The following is a 19,947-nucleotide window of genomic DNA, read 5'->3' on the forward strand; positions in this document are numbered from 1 at the left end:
TTAGTTTGATTATCCTAATGTTTTGTCAGAACAATAAGCAAACACACTTTTAATTGCAACCACGAAACTATTTTCTACTGCGTTATTATTTTAGTACTAATTAATTAGACTATCATCACGCTGCAAATTGACAATGGGAATCTGCTGGGGGGTCTTGCATTGAAAAACAAAACAGATTTATAATTAGAAAGTTAAAAACACATCAGTACTTCATTTCAATTTTTTTTTTTATCCTCTGCACTTGAATTCCTGCTCTTCTAGCAGCATGTGACTGTTTGTGGACGTTGCCAAAAACACAAATACTTAAAAAAGAAACAATGCTGGCTGTTGGAAGCCAGTTGTTACACTTTAGACTTTATTTGAAAACGTACCTCTTTACCAAAGTCTTGACTCGGCACCGTATGTGGAGGAAGTTTTGGACCCACTTTGGGAACGTCTACGACCTCTACCGAGGGTGCTGGATCAGTGGGTATACCTGTCACTGTAGCCTTTGCAAGACCTCCTAAACCTGTCCTGCACACATTGACATCCAGAAAACATTGCTTACTGTGCTGTTTTATAGCTATTTTTTTCCAAAATGAATTTGTTGTGGTAAAATGGTGAAAAGGGATTATTTGATTCACTCACTCTGGCTGTGGCTTCATGTCTCTTTCAACCTTAATGAGTGATTCAGTTGGAGCCTCTTGTGCAGGTGCTGGCTCCTCCACCCTCTAATAGAACAGTATATTGGTTACAACAGTTTGAACAGACAATGAGGACAGAGTTATTTCTGCCTGTAAGCTATGTGACGTACAGCAGGAGAATGGGATGTATCATGCTTGGCTTCAGGGTGTGCAGGATGGACCGACACAACAGGGGAACTGAAAACACAGTGAACATAAAAGTCAGTCATCAGTAAAACTATTGGAATATAATATTTAACAAGATGTCTAATTTTCACTACAGTATAAAGTTTAAATTGTTCATTATTTAAGGCACATAATGTATGGATAACTCACTCATCTGTTGCCAAGTTTTGTCTTTTTTCCTCCTCTTCAGCTGTTTCCAGCATCTTTTCAGCAGCAGCAGTTTTACTTTCTTCTTCTGAAACAGCTGCAGATGTCTGTGGAACTTCTGTCAGCCGTGTGTCAAGAATCTTCCAACAACAAATTTCCACTTAGTGTCTCTGTTGTCAGTTGAAAGGAGATAATCTGAGCATGTAAATGTTGTCCTACCTTCAGCTCTGCTCTGAGGAGGATCTTGCTTTCAGGTAAGGCTCCATCCAGAGGCATCCACTGGTCCAGGAGCAGCTGAGGCTCAGAGAGGAGCTGCCTCACAGGGAGCACCAGGGATCCCATCGGCTGATCCCATGCACTGGATAACTTCAGAACACAGGACACATTAACGTCACTATTTGACAGGAGCAGACACCTCAGTGGTTTTGTGAAGCATTCAGGACAAGTACAGTACCTTCACTATGAGCATCTCTTCATTTGGGTCATGGACTTGGAAGTGGAACGCTTCACTCCATTGTGGAGATCTGGAGCGATCACAAACCTGCCGACAGTAAAGCAGAGATAAAAGATGATAAGGAGATGGTATAAATACATTGTTCTTGAGTAACAATTTACATTTTATCCTTCTACTACTTATTCCTATCAAGTCTGGTGGGGTTTTTGGTGAGAACAACCGCTTTGTATGTTCAGAATATTTGCTTTTATTTAGTTATCATCACCATTACACAGCTGTGATGAAGTGGTACAAATAAAATAAGTAGCTAAAAAGTATATAATGCAGATAAACCCATGTAGACTTTGTAGATCATTTAATTATTTTGTTTTCAGTATCATACCTTGGTTCTGTGAGTTGTGCTCCCAAATACAAGTTCAGCTCCAGCTTTTGGTTCCTTACCACTCTTCTTAAACTGCACACAGCAAAACACATCCCAACATTATAAAACCTTGTATCCCTTCCAGTAATTATGGCTGCAGATCCAACACAAAAACCTCAAAACTGCTCTTTAATCAGTAGTTCCCTTCTGGGAGCATTTCTATGTATGACTAAATGAGTGCATGCACTTTAGACCTCTTATCCATCTAATTCCAAATAACAAACTTGTATGTTTCAGGATACTAAACTGGAGACCACTCACAGGCAATAAGTGAGCTCTGTCCATGTAAACAAAGAGCAGGGCTGCAGAGGGAACAGTCTTGTTTTGGTAGGGCTGGAGAGACTGCAGCTGCATCACCTGGAATCAGATCAAAAACTCATCACAGTGACTCAGCACTCAGAGAGAAGCACAACGCAGAGAAACTGGGAATCAGATATACAACTAAAGATGGAGCAGCTAGGGTTTTTCCTGACATACCATACACAGATAACAGTTTGAGCTTTTCTGTAACATCTAACCAACTAGTTATTACAAAAACATAGATTGGGAAAACATGGAATTAGAGGATTATCCCCATGTCTGCATCAGAGCTTATGACCCCCTCCTTCAATAAGCATTTTAATTAAACCCATGGAAATGAATCAAACATGCTCTGTCAACTAATAAAATGCAGAAAATTTTTCAGAGCTACCAAACATTAACCAGAGCTAATCAGCAAAAGATTTTTAGTCCACTGACTGCATTTAACTTAAGAGAATCAAAAAATGTAATTAACATATAGGATTGGAATTAGAGAAAAAAATAATAATAATATACTAACCTGTTCCAGCCTGTCATTACTGGACACGGTTGGCACCCACTCCAGTATAAGACGAAGGCGACCGGACTTTACATCATTCAGGCTGTACCACTGAGACAAAAATATCGATTTACAGACATTATTTATTAATTCATACATTAGCCATCTAGGAAGATTTATCAACACTGCACTAGCAAGAGAAATACCAACCTGATCTATGAGTTGAGAACGGATGATGTCTGAGAGATTGATCTTTAAGCTGTTGAGAAGGAACAGAACGTAGCAACATGAATACAGACATTTGCTAAATGAAGTCAGATTTTAGGAATTCACCAATCCACATATTTAGTGCAGATTCCAATACTTTTCCTAACCAGGGCTGCGTTTACTTTAATGTTATTATCATCATTACTGATGACATTTTAGAAGCTTTCATAAACTCCGATTTACAACCAAGGAAAATAGACTAAATACATTTACCCCTACAAATTGGACACATTTTCCAATAGCTAGCAGATAAAGATATTAATATCGGATTAGTGCATCTCTACTTAGACTGATAGACTGTCTATTATTAAGGAATTGGAGGAGATATTTTTTTTAGGGATGCACAAGAAATCAACAGAATATGTATTAAAAAAAAACTTTTATTAAAAATATAGATTTTTCAAAATTTGCAAAGGTTCTTTATTCCTTTGTCACCACATTATGTCAACATAAAAACGAAGCAGCCTTACCGGCCCAAGAAGTCATCGTTGTCCATATCTTTGTCAAACAGTTCCACCTGAACCACCTGCCCTGGCTGAGGTCTCAGAACCACCTGGTCAAACACAAAGCTGTTTAAAGAAGTTCTACAGATGCTATAAAGTCAAAAGGTGTGTCGCTGTAAATCACAGACCTCATACATCTCATTCCAGACTGGGTTGAGGTTTTCCTTTACCACAGCGCTCTTAAACGTGGCCTGACCTATGCTGATCTTTGCGTAGGGGTCACTTTTGCCTTTCTTCAGACCACCCATTATGGTATCTTTGGCAACCAGACTCTGAGCCTCCAAAAGGATGAGTCTAAGTAGTCCCTATAAGGATGGAAAACATAAATGTGTATTTATTTAGATTTAAAAAGCTCGTAATGCCCCAGAGCTTAAATTAAATGATACAAGCTATGGTTAAGCTCTGTATTTATTACCTCACTGGCAAAGGTGAGGTCTGGGGATGAGTGAGGAGGTAGTGATACAGTTGGGCTCTCTAATTCTTCCTCTTGATCTTCCTCCAATGCAGTTTCCTTTACTTTATGAACCTCCTCATCCAAAGGCAATGTGGGCACAATGGTTTCCACAGGAGGAGTTTCCACAGAGGCTGACCTAAAACAGAAGCACCATCAAGATATGATTCAATTGAAGAGATTCTCAGGTAGAATAAGTGGAAATAGACTTTTCTGAACTATCTCACTTGAGGATTGTGTCTGTTTCTGGTAGGGGCTTGGCTGGAGCAGGGTCTAACACTTCAGACATCTTAGCCTTTTCAGTAGGAACGGGGCATTTGGTAGGAACCAACACCTGTAATTAGTTCAGTGAAAATAAACAATGGTTTGATTAACATGAGCATGATAAGAAAAACAAAACAAACCAAGAAACTAGAGCTTAAGAAAGTCTAAATAAGCCTCAGTATGTATGCTACATGATCATGATCAAGTTATTTCTGCTGTGACGTTACACCACGTCTGTAATATTCAAGGACCATCTGAAATCAGGTTATTGTTGGTAAATAATCTAAAACAGCTCATAAGTTATTTTAAATTAGTTTTATATATTTAAATCATTCAATCTTAGATGCTTGCTAAAAAATTTGAGTTTTGATGATCCTACCTTAAGTTCAGTCCTTAAAAGGATTTGACTCTCAGGCGAGGCTCCATCCAAATGGAACCACTGATCCAGGACAAGATCTGGTTCAGACAGCAGCTCTCTGATAGGAACAATCAGAGAACCAATAGGCAGTGTCCAGCTGTGGGAAAGCTGAACAAAAAGACAAACCATATTGTTTCATGTTACCTCAGGAGCCTTGTGACAAATCTCTCTTTAAAATCTACACGTCCCACTACTTACCTTGAGAATGAGAATATCCTGTCTTGGATCACGAACAGGGAAGTAGAATGCCTCGTTCCATTTAGGAGAGGTTGTACGATCGCATACCTTCAGAACAGATGGAAAATCAGCAAGAACTGACCAACAAATAAAGCATTGGGCCAACAGGCACAAACAATATTAGTGGAGTTTAGGATCTTACTGTAGTTTTGCGTGACATTTCACGAAGACTTAACTCCACTCCTACTTTTGGATCCTTTCCACTCTTCTTTACCTAAAGACAACAAGAGGAAACCATATTTTAAGGGAGATCCTAAACTAACAGAGTATTTTATCTATCATCCAACGTAATGGTATAAAAGGACTCACTGGTAGGCCATCTGCTTGTTCGACATACACAAACAGGAGCCCTGCTGAGGGCACTGCCTTGTTTTGATAGGACTGTCTAGAGTGGAACTGAAGGACCTGAAGCCACAGAAAATATTAAAAGAGGTAATTAAGTATTTTCTTTATTTAAAGAAAACTCAGACTAGGTGAATTTTAACGATTCAGTCAATTTTAGCACGTACTCACCTGGTCTAGCCCGTCTGGTTCTGAAGATGTTGGAACCCATTCCAGGACCATGTGAACTCTACCAGACTTCACATCGTTCAGCGTGTACCACTGACAAATAAAAACACATTACTTCAATATGGGAACAACTGGGTCTGCTTCAAGCAAACTCCTTAATTATTATATTAATTTATGGAATAATATGCTCGACTTTTCGCAAAAGTAAATATCAACACTTGAGTAAAGCATATGGATAAACCACTTTTTTTTATTAGTTTCTGATGTTTTGCTTTTCAAATTCTAATTAAACTTCTACCTGGTCTGTGTACTGAGAGTCGATGATATCCTTCAGACTTATCTTCAGCCTGCAATTCATGAAACAGAATGTTTAAAGTGATCATTTAAAAAACGATTTGTCATACAATTTGATAAAAAGATGCAAAGTTACCTTCCCATGAAGTCATCTTTCATGTCCATGTCTTTGTCAAACATCTCCACATGCAGCTCCTGACCAGCGAGCTCTGTCAGAATAACCTGCAAAGCACAGAAGTCATATTGCTTCAGGCGACATTAAAAAAACTCCATTAAAAAAAGGAATTAGCAAACTCCAGTCACCATTTGAAATGAATAATTAGCAGCTGAGATGTCCTACCCAGATTCCACTTATCAAGTCTACATACAGAGTAAAGCTTTTTGAAATATCCACCAAAAAGTCCCTGTCGAAGCTCAACTACTTATACCCTTTCGGTTATATATTTCCTTTGATTCTATGTCTGTTTTGCCTCCAGGAAAACTTCTTAATTTATCTTGCGGCGCCCGTGAGCAGCGTGGGGTTAAGGTTCTTTGCTCAGGGACCCAGAGTGGCAGTCTGTGGGAGTGGGGCTCGAACTCAGAACCTCAGGAATCCAAGCTCTATGGTCTAACAACTAGGCTGCCACTCCCCACTATTATGTAAACTAATAGAAACTAAACAAAAACTAAGCATTTTCCAAAAAAAAAAAAAAAAGACTAAACTTAACTAGCCAACAAATACCAAAAAAACAAATGAAACCTGAAATAAAAAATATCTCAAAAGTCAAACCTAGATGAAAATAAAAACTAATAAAACATTTCCAAACTATTTTGGCCTCTCTTTGTACGCTGTTATCTGACTTGTAACGTTTGCTGTGCTTTTAAACCACTGGACAGATGTCTGTGTTAAGAGTTTTAAATTAATTAACGTATAACTAACTGCTCCATACACTGATGACTGTAGATACATTTGTCAAATCTGATTTCTACTTTTAAAAAGGTGAGAAATTATTGATAAAACTTTGTGGGTTTGGGGGTCATGCATTTTCAGAAATAAATTAAAATGAAAAGTAAAACCACGAATGATGGGTTATCTGTCACTGCCAGATGAACGTTAGGGTGACTCCCTTCAACATAATGGTATGGAGGTGGGGACTGCTTCCAACATCAATAGACCATTTAAAACTGCAGAAACAAGTTTTTTTTTGCACATACATGACAATCACAAGCAAATAGATCGGGAATGGCAAGCAAAAACAAAAAATGTATTCTGACTCAAGACATTAGCAGGTGCCAGATATCTACCTCATACATCTCATTCCAGGTTGGATTCAGATTTCCCTTTATAACTTGACTTGTGAATGTTTCACCCCCAATGTTAATCTTGACATACGGGTCACTCTTTCCTTTCACCATTCCACCCATCAGGTTGTCTTTCGGAATGAGATTCTGACCCGCCAGGAGGTGGATTCTAAGCAGCCCCTGAAAACAAAAACATGGTTGAAGACGTACACTAACCTTAGCAGCAGCTATTGAAATAGATTTAGTGACATTGTATTTTAATACCTCTGTAGCAAAGCTGGGATGAGGGGAGGCCTGCATGGGCAACTGTTTAGAAACTCCAGCAGCCAAATTAGAAGAGACTTCAGCTGAAATACGATCCTCATCCAACCACAAGACCTGTGTTGGAAGAAGAAAGACCAAAAATATAAATGAACTTCTGATTATTTGATTTGTAGAATTAACAGTAGAAAAAAAGAAAAACTTTGCTCTTATTCACCCTGAGAACTGAATTGATATAGATGCGACTAGCAGTTCCAGAGTCTTCCAACTGGAACCACTGGTCTAGAGAAAGATGGGATGTCTTCAGGACATGGGAGAGAGGGATGGTCACTTTGCCCAGAGTCTGCACGCGGTCAGCATCCTTCACCTGATTATAGGAAGCAATTTCAGGTTTATGATCTTTTAAGGTGTACTGAATCATCTATGCTTTGTTTCAAATCTTGATGGCTGTTACCTGAATGTTTATTTCTTGCGTGCGAGGATCTTGGATGAAAAAGGTAAAAGCTTCCTCCCATTCTGGGTTGATAGTTGTGTAACAAATCTTAAAGAATAAATCAATGATAAATAAATAACAACAGAAAGTAGAAGAAAAGCCACAGTTCCATCAGTTCTCACAGCATTTTCACCTTGCTGTCTTTAGTGGTTCCCTGCACGGATACCTGCACCATGGGATTGGGCTCCTTATTTCCCTTCTTCATCTAAATTTCAGACAAAATAAGAATACATTGTGAGGTCTGACAGACATTTTAAGTGCAACAATAAAAAATATATGGATGGATCTTACTAAATTAAAAGATAAATGAGTTAATTTTTTTTTGTTGACTAAATAAAAAATATACACACATATATTTCAAGGAAACATTACAGAGTTACATGTTGACAAGTTTTTGATTATGGTCATTTTGATTATCAAAACTCACAGCCACAGCTGGAGATTGGATGGATGGATGGATGGATGGATGGATGGATGGATGGATGGATGGATGGATGGATGGATGGATGGATGGATGGATGGATGGATGGATGGATGGATGGATGGATGGATGGATGGATGGATGGATGGATGGATGGATGGACATTTTGCATCCAATAAAACCCAAATTCAGTAACTCAGTAATTTAAAATGTTTCAGATTTGAAGTATAAGTTTTGCTATGACTAACCCAGTAAACAAATGATACTGTTGACAGTCACTGTCATCCTCCACAACAAGCATCAGCCTCAAAAAGTAATTTATAAGGACACTGGCTGGTTATGGAGGGTGGTAGAAACAGGACACAAGGAACAGAGATAACCACAGCCTCCAGGGAACTGGGAAGAACTGTCCACTTAAGGATTTGAGATAATAACAAGGTGCAGAATGCAGCTGGAGTTACACTGAGACATACCAAGGGTACAACTAGAGCTGAACAATTTTTGCCAAAAATCAAAACTGTAATTATTTGCAACTAATGTTGTGATTGCAACTTTTCATTGTACTAAGTACCAGCATGTAAATGTTACCCTCCATGGTTTTAGTTTTAATGGCTTTAAAGCTGACTTGTTTTGAGTCCATTGTTTCAGGACTGTACTGTATCCTTTGAGTGAAAAAGCTCTAACTTCTGCTATCGTGCATGGATCTGCATGCTAGCTGCAACTCTCTCATTTCCTTCTGTGTGATGGCAAAGCCACTTTGTTTTTTTTCCAGCATTTTATTAACCCACTTTAAGTGTATTACCTCGATCTAAAGGGCTAAAGTTAGTCTCTTACTCTTGTTAAATGTAATATTACAACAAATGAGTGTCCTTTGTGATTATTGTATTTTTCTAAATTGTGATTATATTGAAAAAGCAATTAATTGCCCAGCCATAGCTATAACAACCTCAAGGACATAATCTGTAGATTTCCCAAGAGGAAGATGAGCATCACAATACCCAACAATGCAGGTGAGCTTGATGCTGCTATCATAGCAACCTGTGCTTTCTTTATACCTCAGCAGATGCATCAAACATATGAGGGTGTAAAGTGGTCATTATATGGACAAAGGTTTCAATAGATTTGAATTTTTGCATTAAAAACATGTTTTTAATGGTCCTCATAAATTTTATTAAACCATCATATAAAAAATCCCAATTATTTTGAATGCATTACTCTGTATTTAATGAATAATGAGATGCACCTACAGTCCGTAGCTCAGAAAACGTGGTTATGTTATGGCTGTGTGTTTGAGGCTACCATGGTTACAGCAAGGAGTCACACTCTAAAGTAAAAAAAAGGAACTGTGCTTAATGCAACCCCCTCAACCACACAACAAACATTAGATATGACTCTCATTCCAGTCTTCTTTGCTTATGTTACCAAATATTAACCCAAGCTGAAAATGGGAGTCAAGCAGACTTAAGTTGGGGGCATTTTTCCACAACCAACAGAGCGGCTGGAGAGCAACTCAACAAAGATGTGGAATATGTGAGACAGGCAGCAGCTCCAGCTCTGCCCCAGTTTAACCACACAGGAAGCAGCACTGAGCTAGGCACGAATGCGGGCAGAGGGCAGAGATATTTGACTCACGGGAAGTGCCTCAGCTTTGTCAAGATACACAACCAAGATAGCTGAGGAGGGGGGGTGCGAGTTCTTGCTGGTGACGCTTTCATTCCTTTTCAGGACCTGGAGGAAATCCAGACACATGTAAAAGGAAATACTTACTTATCTTTATTTGTTTATCATTTAACAAAGTTATATTTAAACAGAACATAAAGCCTCCAACCTGCTCAAGTTGTTCAGTGTTTGGCTGCAAGGCCAACCACTCCAGTTTGAAATGAACACGTCCAGATGTCGTCTCTTTCAGTGTGAACCACTGGAAAAACAAATGCACTCGTATTTTAGTTTATAGCCTAAACACATAAAAAGCTGCTTCAAGACAATTTAATTAAAGCGATAAAAGCTGCAGACTTACATCATCAACAGCGATGGATCTCTTCACAATGCCCAAATCTAATTTAGTCCTGCAGAGAAATAAGTTGCAACACAGTATGGAAAACAATTCATTACTGTTAATAACCAACAAGCTAGCATATAGGGATTTTTTTTTCCTACTGTTTGCAATAGGCGACCAATGAAGGGTGAGAAGTGAATATGATAAATACAAAGACATGAATTATGCACATGTACCTTCCCAAGAAATCATCCTTGTCTGTGTCTTTGTCATAAACCTCCACCTCCAGCTCCTGACCCGGCACTTCATGGACAATAACCTTACGTACAACACACACATAATGGCATGAGGACTGACAGAGGGATTCGTATGGGTGCTGTCTTTGTGATGTATGAATGAAAACTTTTCAACACAATATGAGTCTGATCCCTCTAAGTGAAATGAACCTCTATAAACTGATGAAATAGAGAAAGTTCTTCAGTTGTATACAGCTGTGGTCACAACTATACAAACTTTATTTTAAGGCATGAACAGGGTTAAGGTCGAGGCTTGGGGAAATAATTCATAATGGATACAATGATGCTGCTTTATGCATTCCAGTCCTGCTAGAGCACCTAGCTGTTTGTCAACCATCTGACCCAAACTCTGAGCCTTACACTAAAGGAAATTGGCTGCAATATTCAAGAACATCCAGTCTACCGCCTGTATCAATGTCCAAATTAAAAGAAGTTTACAATGGACAAAATCTGCACCCTAATCCCGGATTGAAATTTACAAAATGAATGTACTTCAGAGCTAAAGCCTTTCATTAAAAAAAATAAATAAATAATTAAAATATTGTAAGAAATGCTTAATTTAGACCAGAGTCCCTCAATCCAAGTTCTCAGGTTTTGGCGTCCTGCACCTTTTAGATACGTTTCTGCTTCATATAATGAGTCAAATAACCAGAACATTAGCAGGATTGTGGAGAACATGACTACATACCGTGGAAATAAAATTATATGATTCAAAAATGAGGAAACAAAAAAGTGCAGAACTGGACTTGAACATGTTCTCTTTTCTAAAGTAGGTAATCTGTGATAATTTATTACACTTCTATGATCTATAGCTAGAAAAATATAATAGATTGTAAGTATTGTAGGCAAAATAGTAGACCGTTAACTTGCCTGTTGGGTTTTTTTGAGGGTCAGTGTATATATGATGATGCTGCACTGCATGCAAACACAATTATAGTAAGCACTAAGTTCAGCTCCTTTAGCAGGGAAAGGGGGAATAAAGTGGGATTTGAAATCCCACCTTTCTGTTTTTTAAATAGAAATTTACAGACTATAGCTTTACATATCAACACAAGTATCAACTATACGTATATTTTAACCGTGGTATTTGATTAAAGCCAATTTCTACATAACGTTTAGTAATACATTCACTCCAGCCAAAAGAACTGGATCTTTTCAGTTCTATTTCAATTAAAGAGCTAAATTGTGAACATTTGTTATTTAAGGTCTTCTAAAAGAATAAGGATCAATGACACACCTCAGAACTGGTTCTGAAATATATCAAAGCTTCAGGAAGGTCCTGATCTCTTCTCTATTCAATGATGTAAATGTATTACATACATTTTAAGCCTTTTGAGAACATATCTGCTATTCCTCACCTCATACATCTCTCCCCACTTAGGAGAGTCGGTGTTATCGATGTGTTTGGAGGTAAAGGTCTGAGGACCCACCCTTAATATGGCATATGGGTCAGATAAGCCAGCCATGACACCTTTCACATAGTTGTCTTTGGCTGCAAGATTCTGCGCCTCCAGCAGATGGATGCGCACCACTCCCTGAGAAAGAGAACAGATGTGAAAAACAGAATCAACTAACTCAATTATTCGTAGGCAGTAATCTAATGTAAACCATGCAGGTATTGCAGCCTCACCCTGGGTAGGGGACAGCGCAGCTGAGCCACGTGCAAACCAGGGACCAGAGGGACAACTAGACGGTTTGGCAGCACCAAGAACGAAGCTATGGCGTCCATGATCATGCTGTCTGACATAACACTGTAACAAATGACAGTGTTTTATTTTTATTTTATTCACTTAGGTTTAGAAAAAAAAAAGCAGGAGTCATTGCAACTGAGTGAAATCTAAGAAAGCCCATCTCAGCATGACTTACTTGAGTCCAGGAATGTCCAATAAATTGGTCAGTCCAGTCCAGTTGATGTCTAGTTTCTGGGAAGAAATGAGAACACTGACCTTAGGGAAAATCAATGGGAACTGACAGAGAATCAATAGCAAGATAAGACTACAGAGGGACACGTGATAGTCACATCAAAGAAAGGTTATAAAGCAGCATTAAAAGGACAAATAGAAGTGACTTAAATAGACCTACAGGTCGACGGATGAAAAACATGGTGACGGCGCCCACTATGGGGACATCTCCAATCAGTGGCTCCAGAATCACTCGCATCATCCCATGTAGCTAACAGTGGAGAAACAAAAAAAAGGTTGAAAAGAGGTTTAGTTGGAAACCTTAGGTGGCATGTTGTTAAAGAAGCAGACATGTATCTGAAGGCTGGACACAAGAACACACCTGTATTCCTTTCACTCCCGCTTTGCAGAAATATCTTTTCACCTCAACATTGATCTCCACATTTCCTACATAACTGAGGAGAAGGGAGCAGAGGTGTTAGTTACAGTAACGCCCGGCTAAAAGTTACTGGGACGTGGGAAATATATAAAAACAGAGGCAGACACCTGATGTAGAGGTCAAGCAGAACTTGACCTTTGTCATTCTCTGTGTGCGCCTTGATGCCCACCACCTTCATGGGCTGAAGCAAAAAAAAGGACAGAATATGAATAAGGAAAGCATCACCTAGCATCAATATCACAAGAATCTTTAATTTGATTTAGACCAATTTAACACATTTTAAACATGCTTTAATTCTAACCCATTCAGCTGTATGTTTAGGGTCATACCCCTAGCATGATGGTGCCACCACCATATTTCAGTGTGATACTGGTGTTCTCAGGGTGATGTTCAATGGTAGTATTTTATTAGACTCAGGATTTTGCAGGTAGTTAACACTTATTTACGCACATCTACTTATGAAAGCAAAGTATTTACTCAAATGCGGGTCAGAATTTTCTCACTTCTCTGTAAAAACTATGTCTCTAAAAAGCAGCAGACAGATGGAAGGTTAATTCCATCTGTCTGCTGCTTTTTGTTAATCCATCACATTAAAGTTTATGGTTTTCAACCCTTCACTGTATTCTCTCAATGCCGTCACCTTGTCTCCCATGTCCACTTTGGTGAAGTTGAGGGTCTGGAGGTGAGCGCTTGAGGCTCTGATAGAGGGAGCGATCGTTTCTATCAGCAGCTTCTCCAGGTACTGGCCGACAAAGGGCCACACCTGCTGCAGCACCTGGATGGGAAAATGAGCACATGGTAGGAGGAGGATTTACATGTGAAAAAAAAAGCTATCCATATTTGTAAACAGCTGCTTTCTGCTGTGGTAAATAAAAACATGGGGATTTGTCAGTTAGATAACAAAACTATTTCTCAAATCTTCAGCTGCCAAAGGAAATAATAAAAGAATGACAGTGGCAGCTGAGAAGGGTAGAGCCTTCTCAGCTGTTAGGCTGATAAGTTGTTTGGTTACTGACATGCGGTTCCTACATACATGTTACTACATACATGTAGAAACAGGTTTTTATCATCAACACTATGTAGAGATCTGTGCTCTGTGTGAACAATACTGCAATGAAATAATGTTGTTAAGAGTTTAGTTCAGTTCTTCCAGGGAAAGAATCTGAAGCCGAAGGCAGAGCTTGGCTCAAAGCCTCGGTGACTCTGGAAAAAAAAAAAAAAAAACACAGACGTTTATAGTCTGGCATAATTATGGAGTGAGTCATCAGCAGCCTTCTCCTGTGGAGGACAAAGAGAATCTGCTGACTGTCCCTCATATAAGCAGTCTCAAACCAAAGCTTTGTCAGTAGTCAGACGCCTAGATCTCGTGGTCCTTCAAGCTGGATTTATTTTTTTTATGGGTAGAAAAGTGATCATAGTTTCTCTGGCCTAAAGCACAAAGGGGCTGCATCTTTTCTTTTTTTAGTTTTAAGGGCATGAGCAACTCCTCCCCCTTCCTGTCAGCCCGGTTGACTGCAATGAAATGGAAATGTTGAGTGGGCTGCCTGGCGCAGGGCCTGCTCTCTGCAGTACAGTACCTTTACTAATAGGGGTGTGGCCCTTTAAGGGGACTAGCAGCAGCAGCAGTGCTACTGTTTATCATATAACACCATGTAATAACCTACCATATGCTTTCAACTTTCAATCAACACTGCAGCTGGTCTATTGGATGGACAAAAATGCTGTTTGCACGTATAAGGAACTGAAAGTATTAAATTGAAGATTGGAAATAGAACAGATCATGCAAAGTCTCACCTTATTCAGCCATTCAACCTTCTCCACGTCTGGAAAGTTTACCTAAAAAACAATGCAATGAAATACTTTAACTGTCTGGAGCATAATAAAACACATAACAGCATGGAGAAACAATCAGACAGAAAGAATACCTGGAAATCTCACCAGGTACCACCAGACACGCCTGAAACAAATCATTTTAAAACAGAGGGAAGAACTCCAACAAAGCAGGTCTCAGGATAAAGATAACTTTACATAAAAAACTGGAGGATTGCTCATCGATCTAAATGTATCAAGAGTTTTTGCTATCAATATTTTATTGTGTTTTTTTTGTTTTAAAGGGGACTCTGAATTTACAATGTAAGTTGAGTGGAAATCGATCCAGACTGGTGCTTAGTTTTAACTGCTTTAGAGGAAGGTTGCGTGCTGCCAGGTTATGCAAGCAATCACGGAAATCACAAAAGATACCCACAGCCACCTCATTTGGGTGCAGCACGATGCTTTCAGTCAAATCAGGCACATGTGGCTTCTGCATGGTAGTTTTTTTTTCTGAGCACTTCAGAACCATGCAGCATGTATGAGCCCGCATGGCCTGCAGCATAGATCTCTAAGCCAAGTTTGATTTCAGCTGCAAACGATCAGTGTTTGAACATGCTATTAAGTGGTTGTTGTTGTTTTTTTTTAGTGAAAATAAGTATTAACTCTCACTGCTGGATTTGACAAACACAAAACCTTTTAAATAGTGTATTCAACACTAACTAGTTAATGACGACAACTGATCCGTTGCTATTAGTTACCACTATGGTGGAAAAGTGACTTTCAAATGATTTCAACCAATATATTCTAAATAATTCAACTTCTATTTGTGTTGTATGGGATGATCTTTAGCAATGGAATCTCATCATTCAAGCTGCATTTATAACAACAAAAAACCAAAACACATTTGAATGCACATGGTCCAATTTACTCCAGTAATTTTTGGAATGTTAGATTTGATCTGATTGCACCAATTTATGACAAAATAGGAAAACAAATAAAAAAAAATCAGTACCTTACATATACCTAAGTGAGCAACACTGTGTTTTAACTGATTTGATTTATTTTAAATAAAAGCCTTGCAAAAAGGAATGGTATTTAAGCAAATGAAAAAATATATATATTCTAAAGATGGTTGGAGGATTTGAGACCAAAATCATCCAAATAACAGGCATTGGTTTGGTTAGTCAGCTGTAATAATTGAATTGGCATGAATGGGGTGTAATCTCCAGAGGATGTATTACTGATACCAGGCATTTTTTAATCTTTATATTTCAGAGGTATGGGTGTTGGTCCCTACCCACGCAGGGAGGTCTCTCTTGATCGTGGACGCTCTCTTCCATGTGTGCTCCTCCTCGTTGTCCAGCAGCTGTATGGCCGACTTGAGGCGCTCCTCCTTCGCCTCTCGGGCATGTTTCCATCCCGTGTAGACCATCATGCCGCACACGAGCAGGCTGGTGCTGACCCGATAGTAGCCGGCCAGATAGACGGGGAGCAAAGCGCTGAGACATTTCCCGAAGGTCCACAGCACAGCCACGGCGCTGATTCCTTTGGGTTTGGAGGCTTCTGCGGCTCTCAGGTTACTTAACGCATTCTCCTCAGCGCCGCTTCTGTCCGGACCCTCTGCGCCCTTGGCTTCGGTCGGCTCCGACTTTTCACTTTGCATTTCTCTGGTTTTTATATTTAACGCAGTTTAATAAGGGTGATGCGGTCGTAGTGATCGGTGTATAGACGCACCTAAAGGCTACAGGTCCATATCAACATCAGCACGCGGTGGAACAAACGGACGGCTGCGCGTGAACTTCAGATTCCGCTGCTAGTGAAATGAGAGCATTAGTGTTCAAACATGCTGTAATGGAAGTTAAATAGCGCAGTAGGTCTGAAGGAACACCAGAGAAGAGAACCAAGTTTGTGCCTCACCAGCGGTCCGTTAGCTGGATGAAAACACGCCCACTGCCACCACAGGGGGAAAAAAATGCATCCATGAGTTTTTCGGTTCTGCGTCACACTGTCTACTTCACCATTGGCCTATAACGCAGATAATTAGGGCCACTGAAAAAATTAAAAAAAAAGTTAATTGACTTTTAAATATAATTTCAGTTTATTATGGGGAAAAAGTCAGAATTCTGACCTTAATTTCAGAATTCTGACTTTTTTCTCAGAATTGTTACTTTTTTATAAGAATTCTGACTTTAATCTCAGAATTCTGACTTTAATCTCAGAATTTTTTACTTTTCCTCAGAATTCTGACTCTAATCCCAGAATTCCGACTTTAATCTCAGAAATCTGACTTTTTTTCTCAAAATTCTGACTTTTTTTTCTATGAATTCTGAATTTAATCTCACAATTCTGACTTTAATCATACAATTCTGACTTTAATCTTATAATTCTGACTTTAATCTCAGAATTCCGACTTTAATCTCAGAATTCTGACATCCATATTTTCTAAATAAAGACAAACCATACTTTCCTGCAGCCTTTGCTAACAAATAGACAAATATATTTAACACCTATGCTGTGTAAATAAAAGGTAAAGTGGACAAAATTCTTTCAGGTTTGAGTTCTGGGGCGAACATACTTTACATTGTCGTTACTTACTTTTATCAATAATCATTCTGCAAATAAATGATATATAAATCTACTAATATCCACATTTAATGAATTTTTAAGGTTTTATTAAAGTAGTTATTTATCTATGATTTCACTGAAGATAATATGATTAATATAATTTTATCTTTACCCCAAATAATTCATAATTTAGTTCTGAAAAGAGCATGAATTCTTTATCTTACATATTTAATGTTTGTATATTGATGTGCATAATTAACCACATTGTTTCTGTTGTCAAGGAGTTGTAAATATATAAACAATTTTATTCTTCAATAAGTTTGACATTCCTCCATTAGAGTATTACTGGGAAAAAAATGGTAGGGGTGGCCATGGCCACCCTTAGCCCCCATCTAGCTCCGCCCCTGCCCAAAAGCCTCCACAGTGTGTTGCAAAATGAATCATTGTCAGAGACCTTTTGCCCATTTTATGTAACAACCATAAATCTAGTGCAATTAATTTAATTTTGACTTTTTTTTTTTTGTGACTACGTGAAAAGGGGCTGTCTCACAAATTAAAAAAACACCCCCATCCCCAGGCAATACCACCCTTCAGTCTTCAAGGTTATGACTCTATAAGTCCTTCCTTTTTTGCAGTGTCTTTGAAGTCCCACCCATTCCTTAATTAGACTTAGGTTGGACCAACAAATCTAAATGTTTTTTTATTTGCCACATTGAATCATCATCATTAGTTAAACAGTTAAAAAATGTTAGTCTAGGATTTGAATCTCTATCTATCCTTTTAACTTATGATCTGAAGGATTCCATTGTTGCTCTGGGTGTGTTTAGTGTCATTTAAGAACTTTCCCATCATTGTTAATATTTTTGAAACCTCAAACTTTTTAAATTCATATTCCCATCATCTCTTGATCAGCTTTCCTGCTCCTGTTAAAGTAAAACAATCCCACATCATGAGGCTACCGATACCATCCTTCATGGGGGGTTTTAGATTTCCCCCTCACACTTTTGCTTTTACTGTAGTGAAAATATTCATGTTGTAGTCTGACTAGAGCTCTTTCTAGTCTCTTTCTGTGTTTGCTGTGTCCACTATGTTTTCAGTGGGACTGAAAATTGAACCTCTATAGGTCCTTCTCAAAATATTAGCATATTTTGATAAAGTTCAATATTTTCCATAATGTAATGATAAAATTTGAACATTCATATATTTTAGATTCATAGCACACTTACTAAAATATTTCAGGTCTTTTATTGTCTTAATACGGATGATTTTGACATACAGCTCATGAAAATCCAAAATTCCTAAATCACAAAATTACTATATTTCATCTGACCAATAAAAGAAAAGTGTTCTTAATACAAAAAAGTCAATCTTTAAATAATTATGTACAGTTATGCACTCAATACTTGTTGGGGAATCCTTTTGCAGAAATGACTGCTTCAATGCAACGTGGCATGGAGGCAATCAGCCTGTGGCACGGCTGAGGTATTATGAAGGCCCAGGATGCTTCGATAGCCGCCTTTAGCTCATCCACAGTGTTGGGTCTTGCATCTCTCAACTTTCTCTTCACAATATCCCTCAGACTCTCTATGGGGTTCAGGTCAGTAGAGTTGGCAGGCCAATTGAGCACATTGATACCATGGTCAGTAAACCATTTACCAGTGGTTTTTGCACTGTGAGCAGGTGCCAGGTCGTGCTGAAAAATGAAATCTTCATCTCCATAAAGCTTTTAACCAGATGGAAGCATGCAGTGCTCCAAAAATCTCCTGATAGCTAGCTGCATTGACCCTGCCCTTGATAAAACACAGTGGACCAACACCAGCAGCTAACATGGCACCCCAGACCATCACTGACTATTGGTACTTGACACTGGACTTCTGGCATTTTGGCATTTCCTTCTCCCCAGTCTCCCTCCAAACTCTGGCACCTTGATTTCAAAGTGACATGCAAAACTAAGCAACAGTCCAGTGCTGCTTCTCTGCAGCCCAGGTCAGGCGCCTCTGCTGCTGTTTCTGGTTCAAAAGTGGCTTGACCTGGGGAATGCGGCACCTGTAGCCCATTTCCTGCACACGCCTGTGCACGGTGGCTCTGGATGTTTTTACTCCAGACTCAGTCCACTGCCTCCGCAGGTCCCCCAAGGTCTGAAATCGTCCATTCTCCGCAATCTTATTCTAGTGCTTAGGAATTGGTTTGGGATTCAGCCTTAGGCAGAACCTTACAGGATGGTTGCCTGAAGAGGGATAAGGACTTAAGGCCTATTGGCTGGAGCGTTGGCGCCTGATGAGGTGACTGAATGCAGGTAATGCTGGGATGAGTCTTCCAGTTTGAATATGCATCTAAAACTCATATTAAAGGATTAACTGTTGCACTGTTATTTTATTTTAGTTTAATTTTTCCCCTAAGAAGGAAAAACATACAAATAAATAAACTGTCCCCATCTTGACCCTCCTGTTTAGTCTAGAACCGCTACTGGGGCCTCTTGGCTGTGTTTCTCATTATTATCCTGCGTTTCATTACTGTTGACCTGATAAGTCAGAGTGACATCATCGCCAAGGTGATATAGCTTTCCAGTTTCCCACTTTTGGACACTCTTATATTATTGGCCACTGAGACTGGTGTACCATAACAAAGACAAACAAATCCCAAAACACTGTTCTCTGTATTTTTTGCATACAAAAAGTTTGGAAAGCGCTTGTTTTATAAACATTTAAAAGTAGTAAGTACACAAATAACTATATGTAAAAAATAAAAAGGACTGATAAAAAAGTTAAAAGTCAGAAAGTTCTACTATTGTTGATACCATGAGCCATCTTGTAGCTGTTGGAGTTTAGTTGTATTGCCCTGAGTTTTCAACTAGTAATTCAGAGTTTTA

At 38.8% G+C, this 19,947-nt stretch overlaps 1 protein-coding gene across 1 annotated transcript in view; it reads right to left on the reverse strand.

Annotated features, from left to right (window-relative positions):
• LOC107082128 (extended synaptotagmin-1-like) overlaps window positions 1–16,451 on the reverse strand; it is a 21,948-nt gene extending 5,497 nt beyond the window's left edge. Inside the window, 38 exon segments of the mRNA XM_015370642.1 lie at window positions 372–513; window positions 628–710; window positions 794–1,135; window positions 1,215–1,361; window positions 1,450–1,536; window positions 1,832–1,903; window positions 2,132–2,227; window positions 2,691–2,780; window positions 2,880–2,928; window positions 3,407–3,489; window positions 3,568–3,744; window positions 3,855–4,029; window positions 4,118–4,224; window positions 4,534–4,680; window positions 4,771–4,857; window positions 4,952–5,023; window positions 5,119–5,214; window positions 5,323–5,412; window positions 5,618–5,666; window positions 5,750–5,835; window positions 6,898–7,074; window positions 7,159–7,272; window positions 7,373–7,522; window positions 7,610–7,696; window positions 7,782–7,853; window positions 9,702–9,797; window positions 9,898–9,987; window positions 10,087–10,135; window positions 10,302–10,384; window positions 11,720–11,896; window positions 11,992–12,112; window positions 12,228–12,283; window positions 12,444–12,533; window positions 12,645–12,717; window positions 12,809–12,882; window positions 13,342–13,476; window positions 14,496–14,537; window positions 15,811–16,451. Of these exon segments, the coding sequence (XP_015226128.1) occupies window positions 372–513; window positions 628–710; window positions 794–1,135; window positions 1,215–1,361; window positions 1,450–1,536; window positions 1,832–1,903; window positions 2,132–2,227; window positions 2,691–2,780; window positions 2,880–2,928; window positions 3,407–3,489; window positions 3,568–3,744; window positions 3,855–4,029; window positions 4,118–4,224; window positions 4,534–4,680; window positions 4,771–4,857; window positions 4,952–5,023; window positions 5,119–5,214; window positions 5,323–5,412; window positions 5,618–5,666; window positions 5,750–5,835; window positions 6,898–7,074; window positions 7,159–7,272; window positions 7,373–7,522; window positions 7,610–7,696; window positions 7,782–7,853; window positions 9,702–9,797; window positions 9,898–9,987; window positions 10,087–10,135; window positions 10,302–10,384; window positions 11,720–11,896; window positions 11,992–12,112; window positions 12,228–12,283; window positions 12,444–12,533; window positions 12,645–12,717; window positions 12,809–12,882; window positions 13,342–13,476; window positions 14,496–14,537; window positions 15,811–16,176 (4,329 nt within the window). The 5' untranslated portion in view covers window positions 16,177–16,451.
• Window positions 16,452–19,947: the final 3,496 nt, after the last annotated feature.

Source organism: Cyprinodon variegatus, unplaced genomic scaffold (assembly GCF_000732505.1).
Source record: "Cyprinodon variegatus isolate N-32 unplaced genomic scaffold, C_variegatus-1.0 Scaffold47, whole genome shotgun sequence".
Taxonomy (NCBI): Eukaryota; Metazoa; Chordata; class Actinopteri; order Cyprinodontiformes; family Cyprinodontidae; genus Cyprinodon; species Cyprinodon variegatus.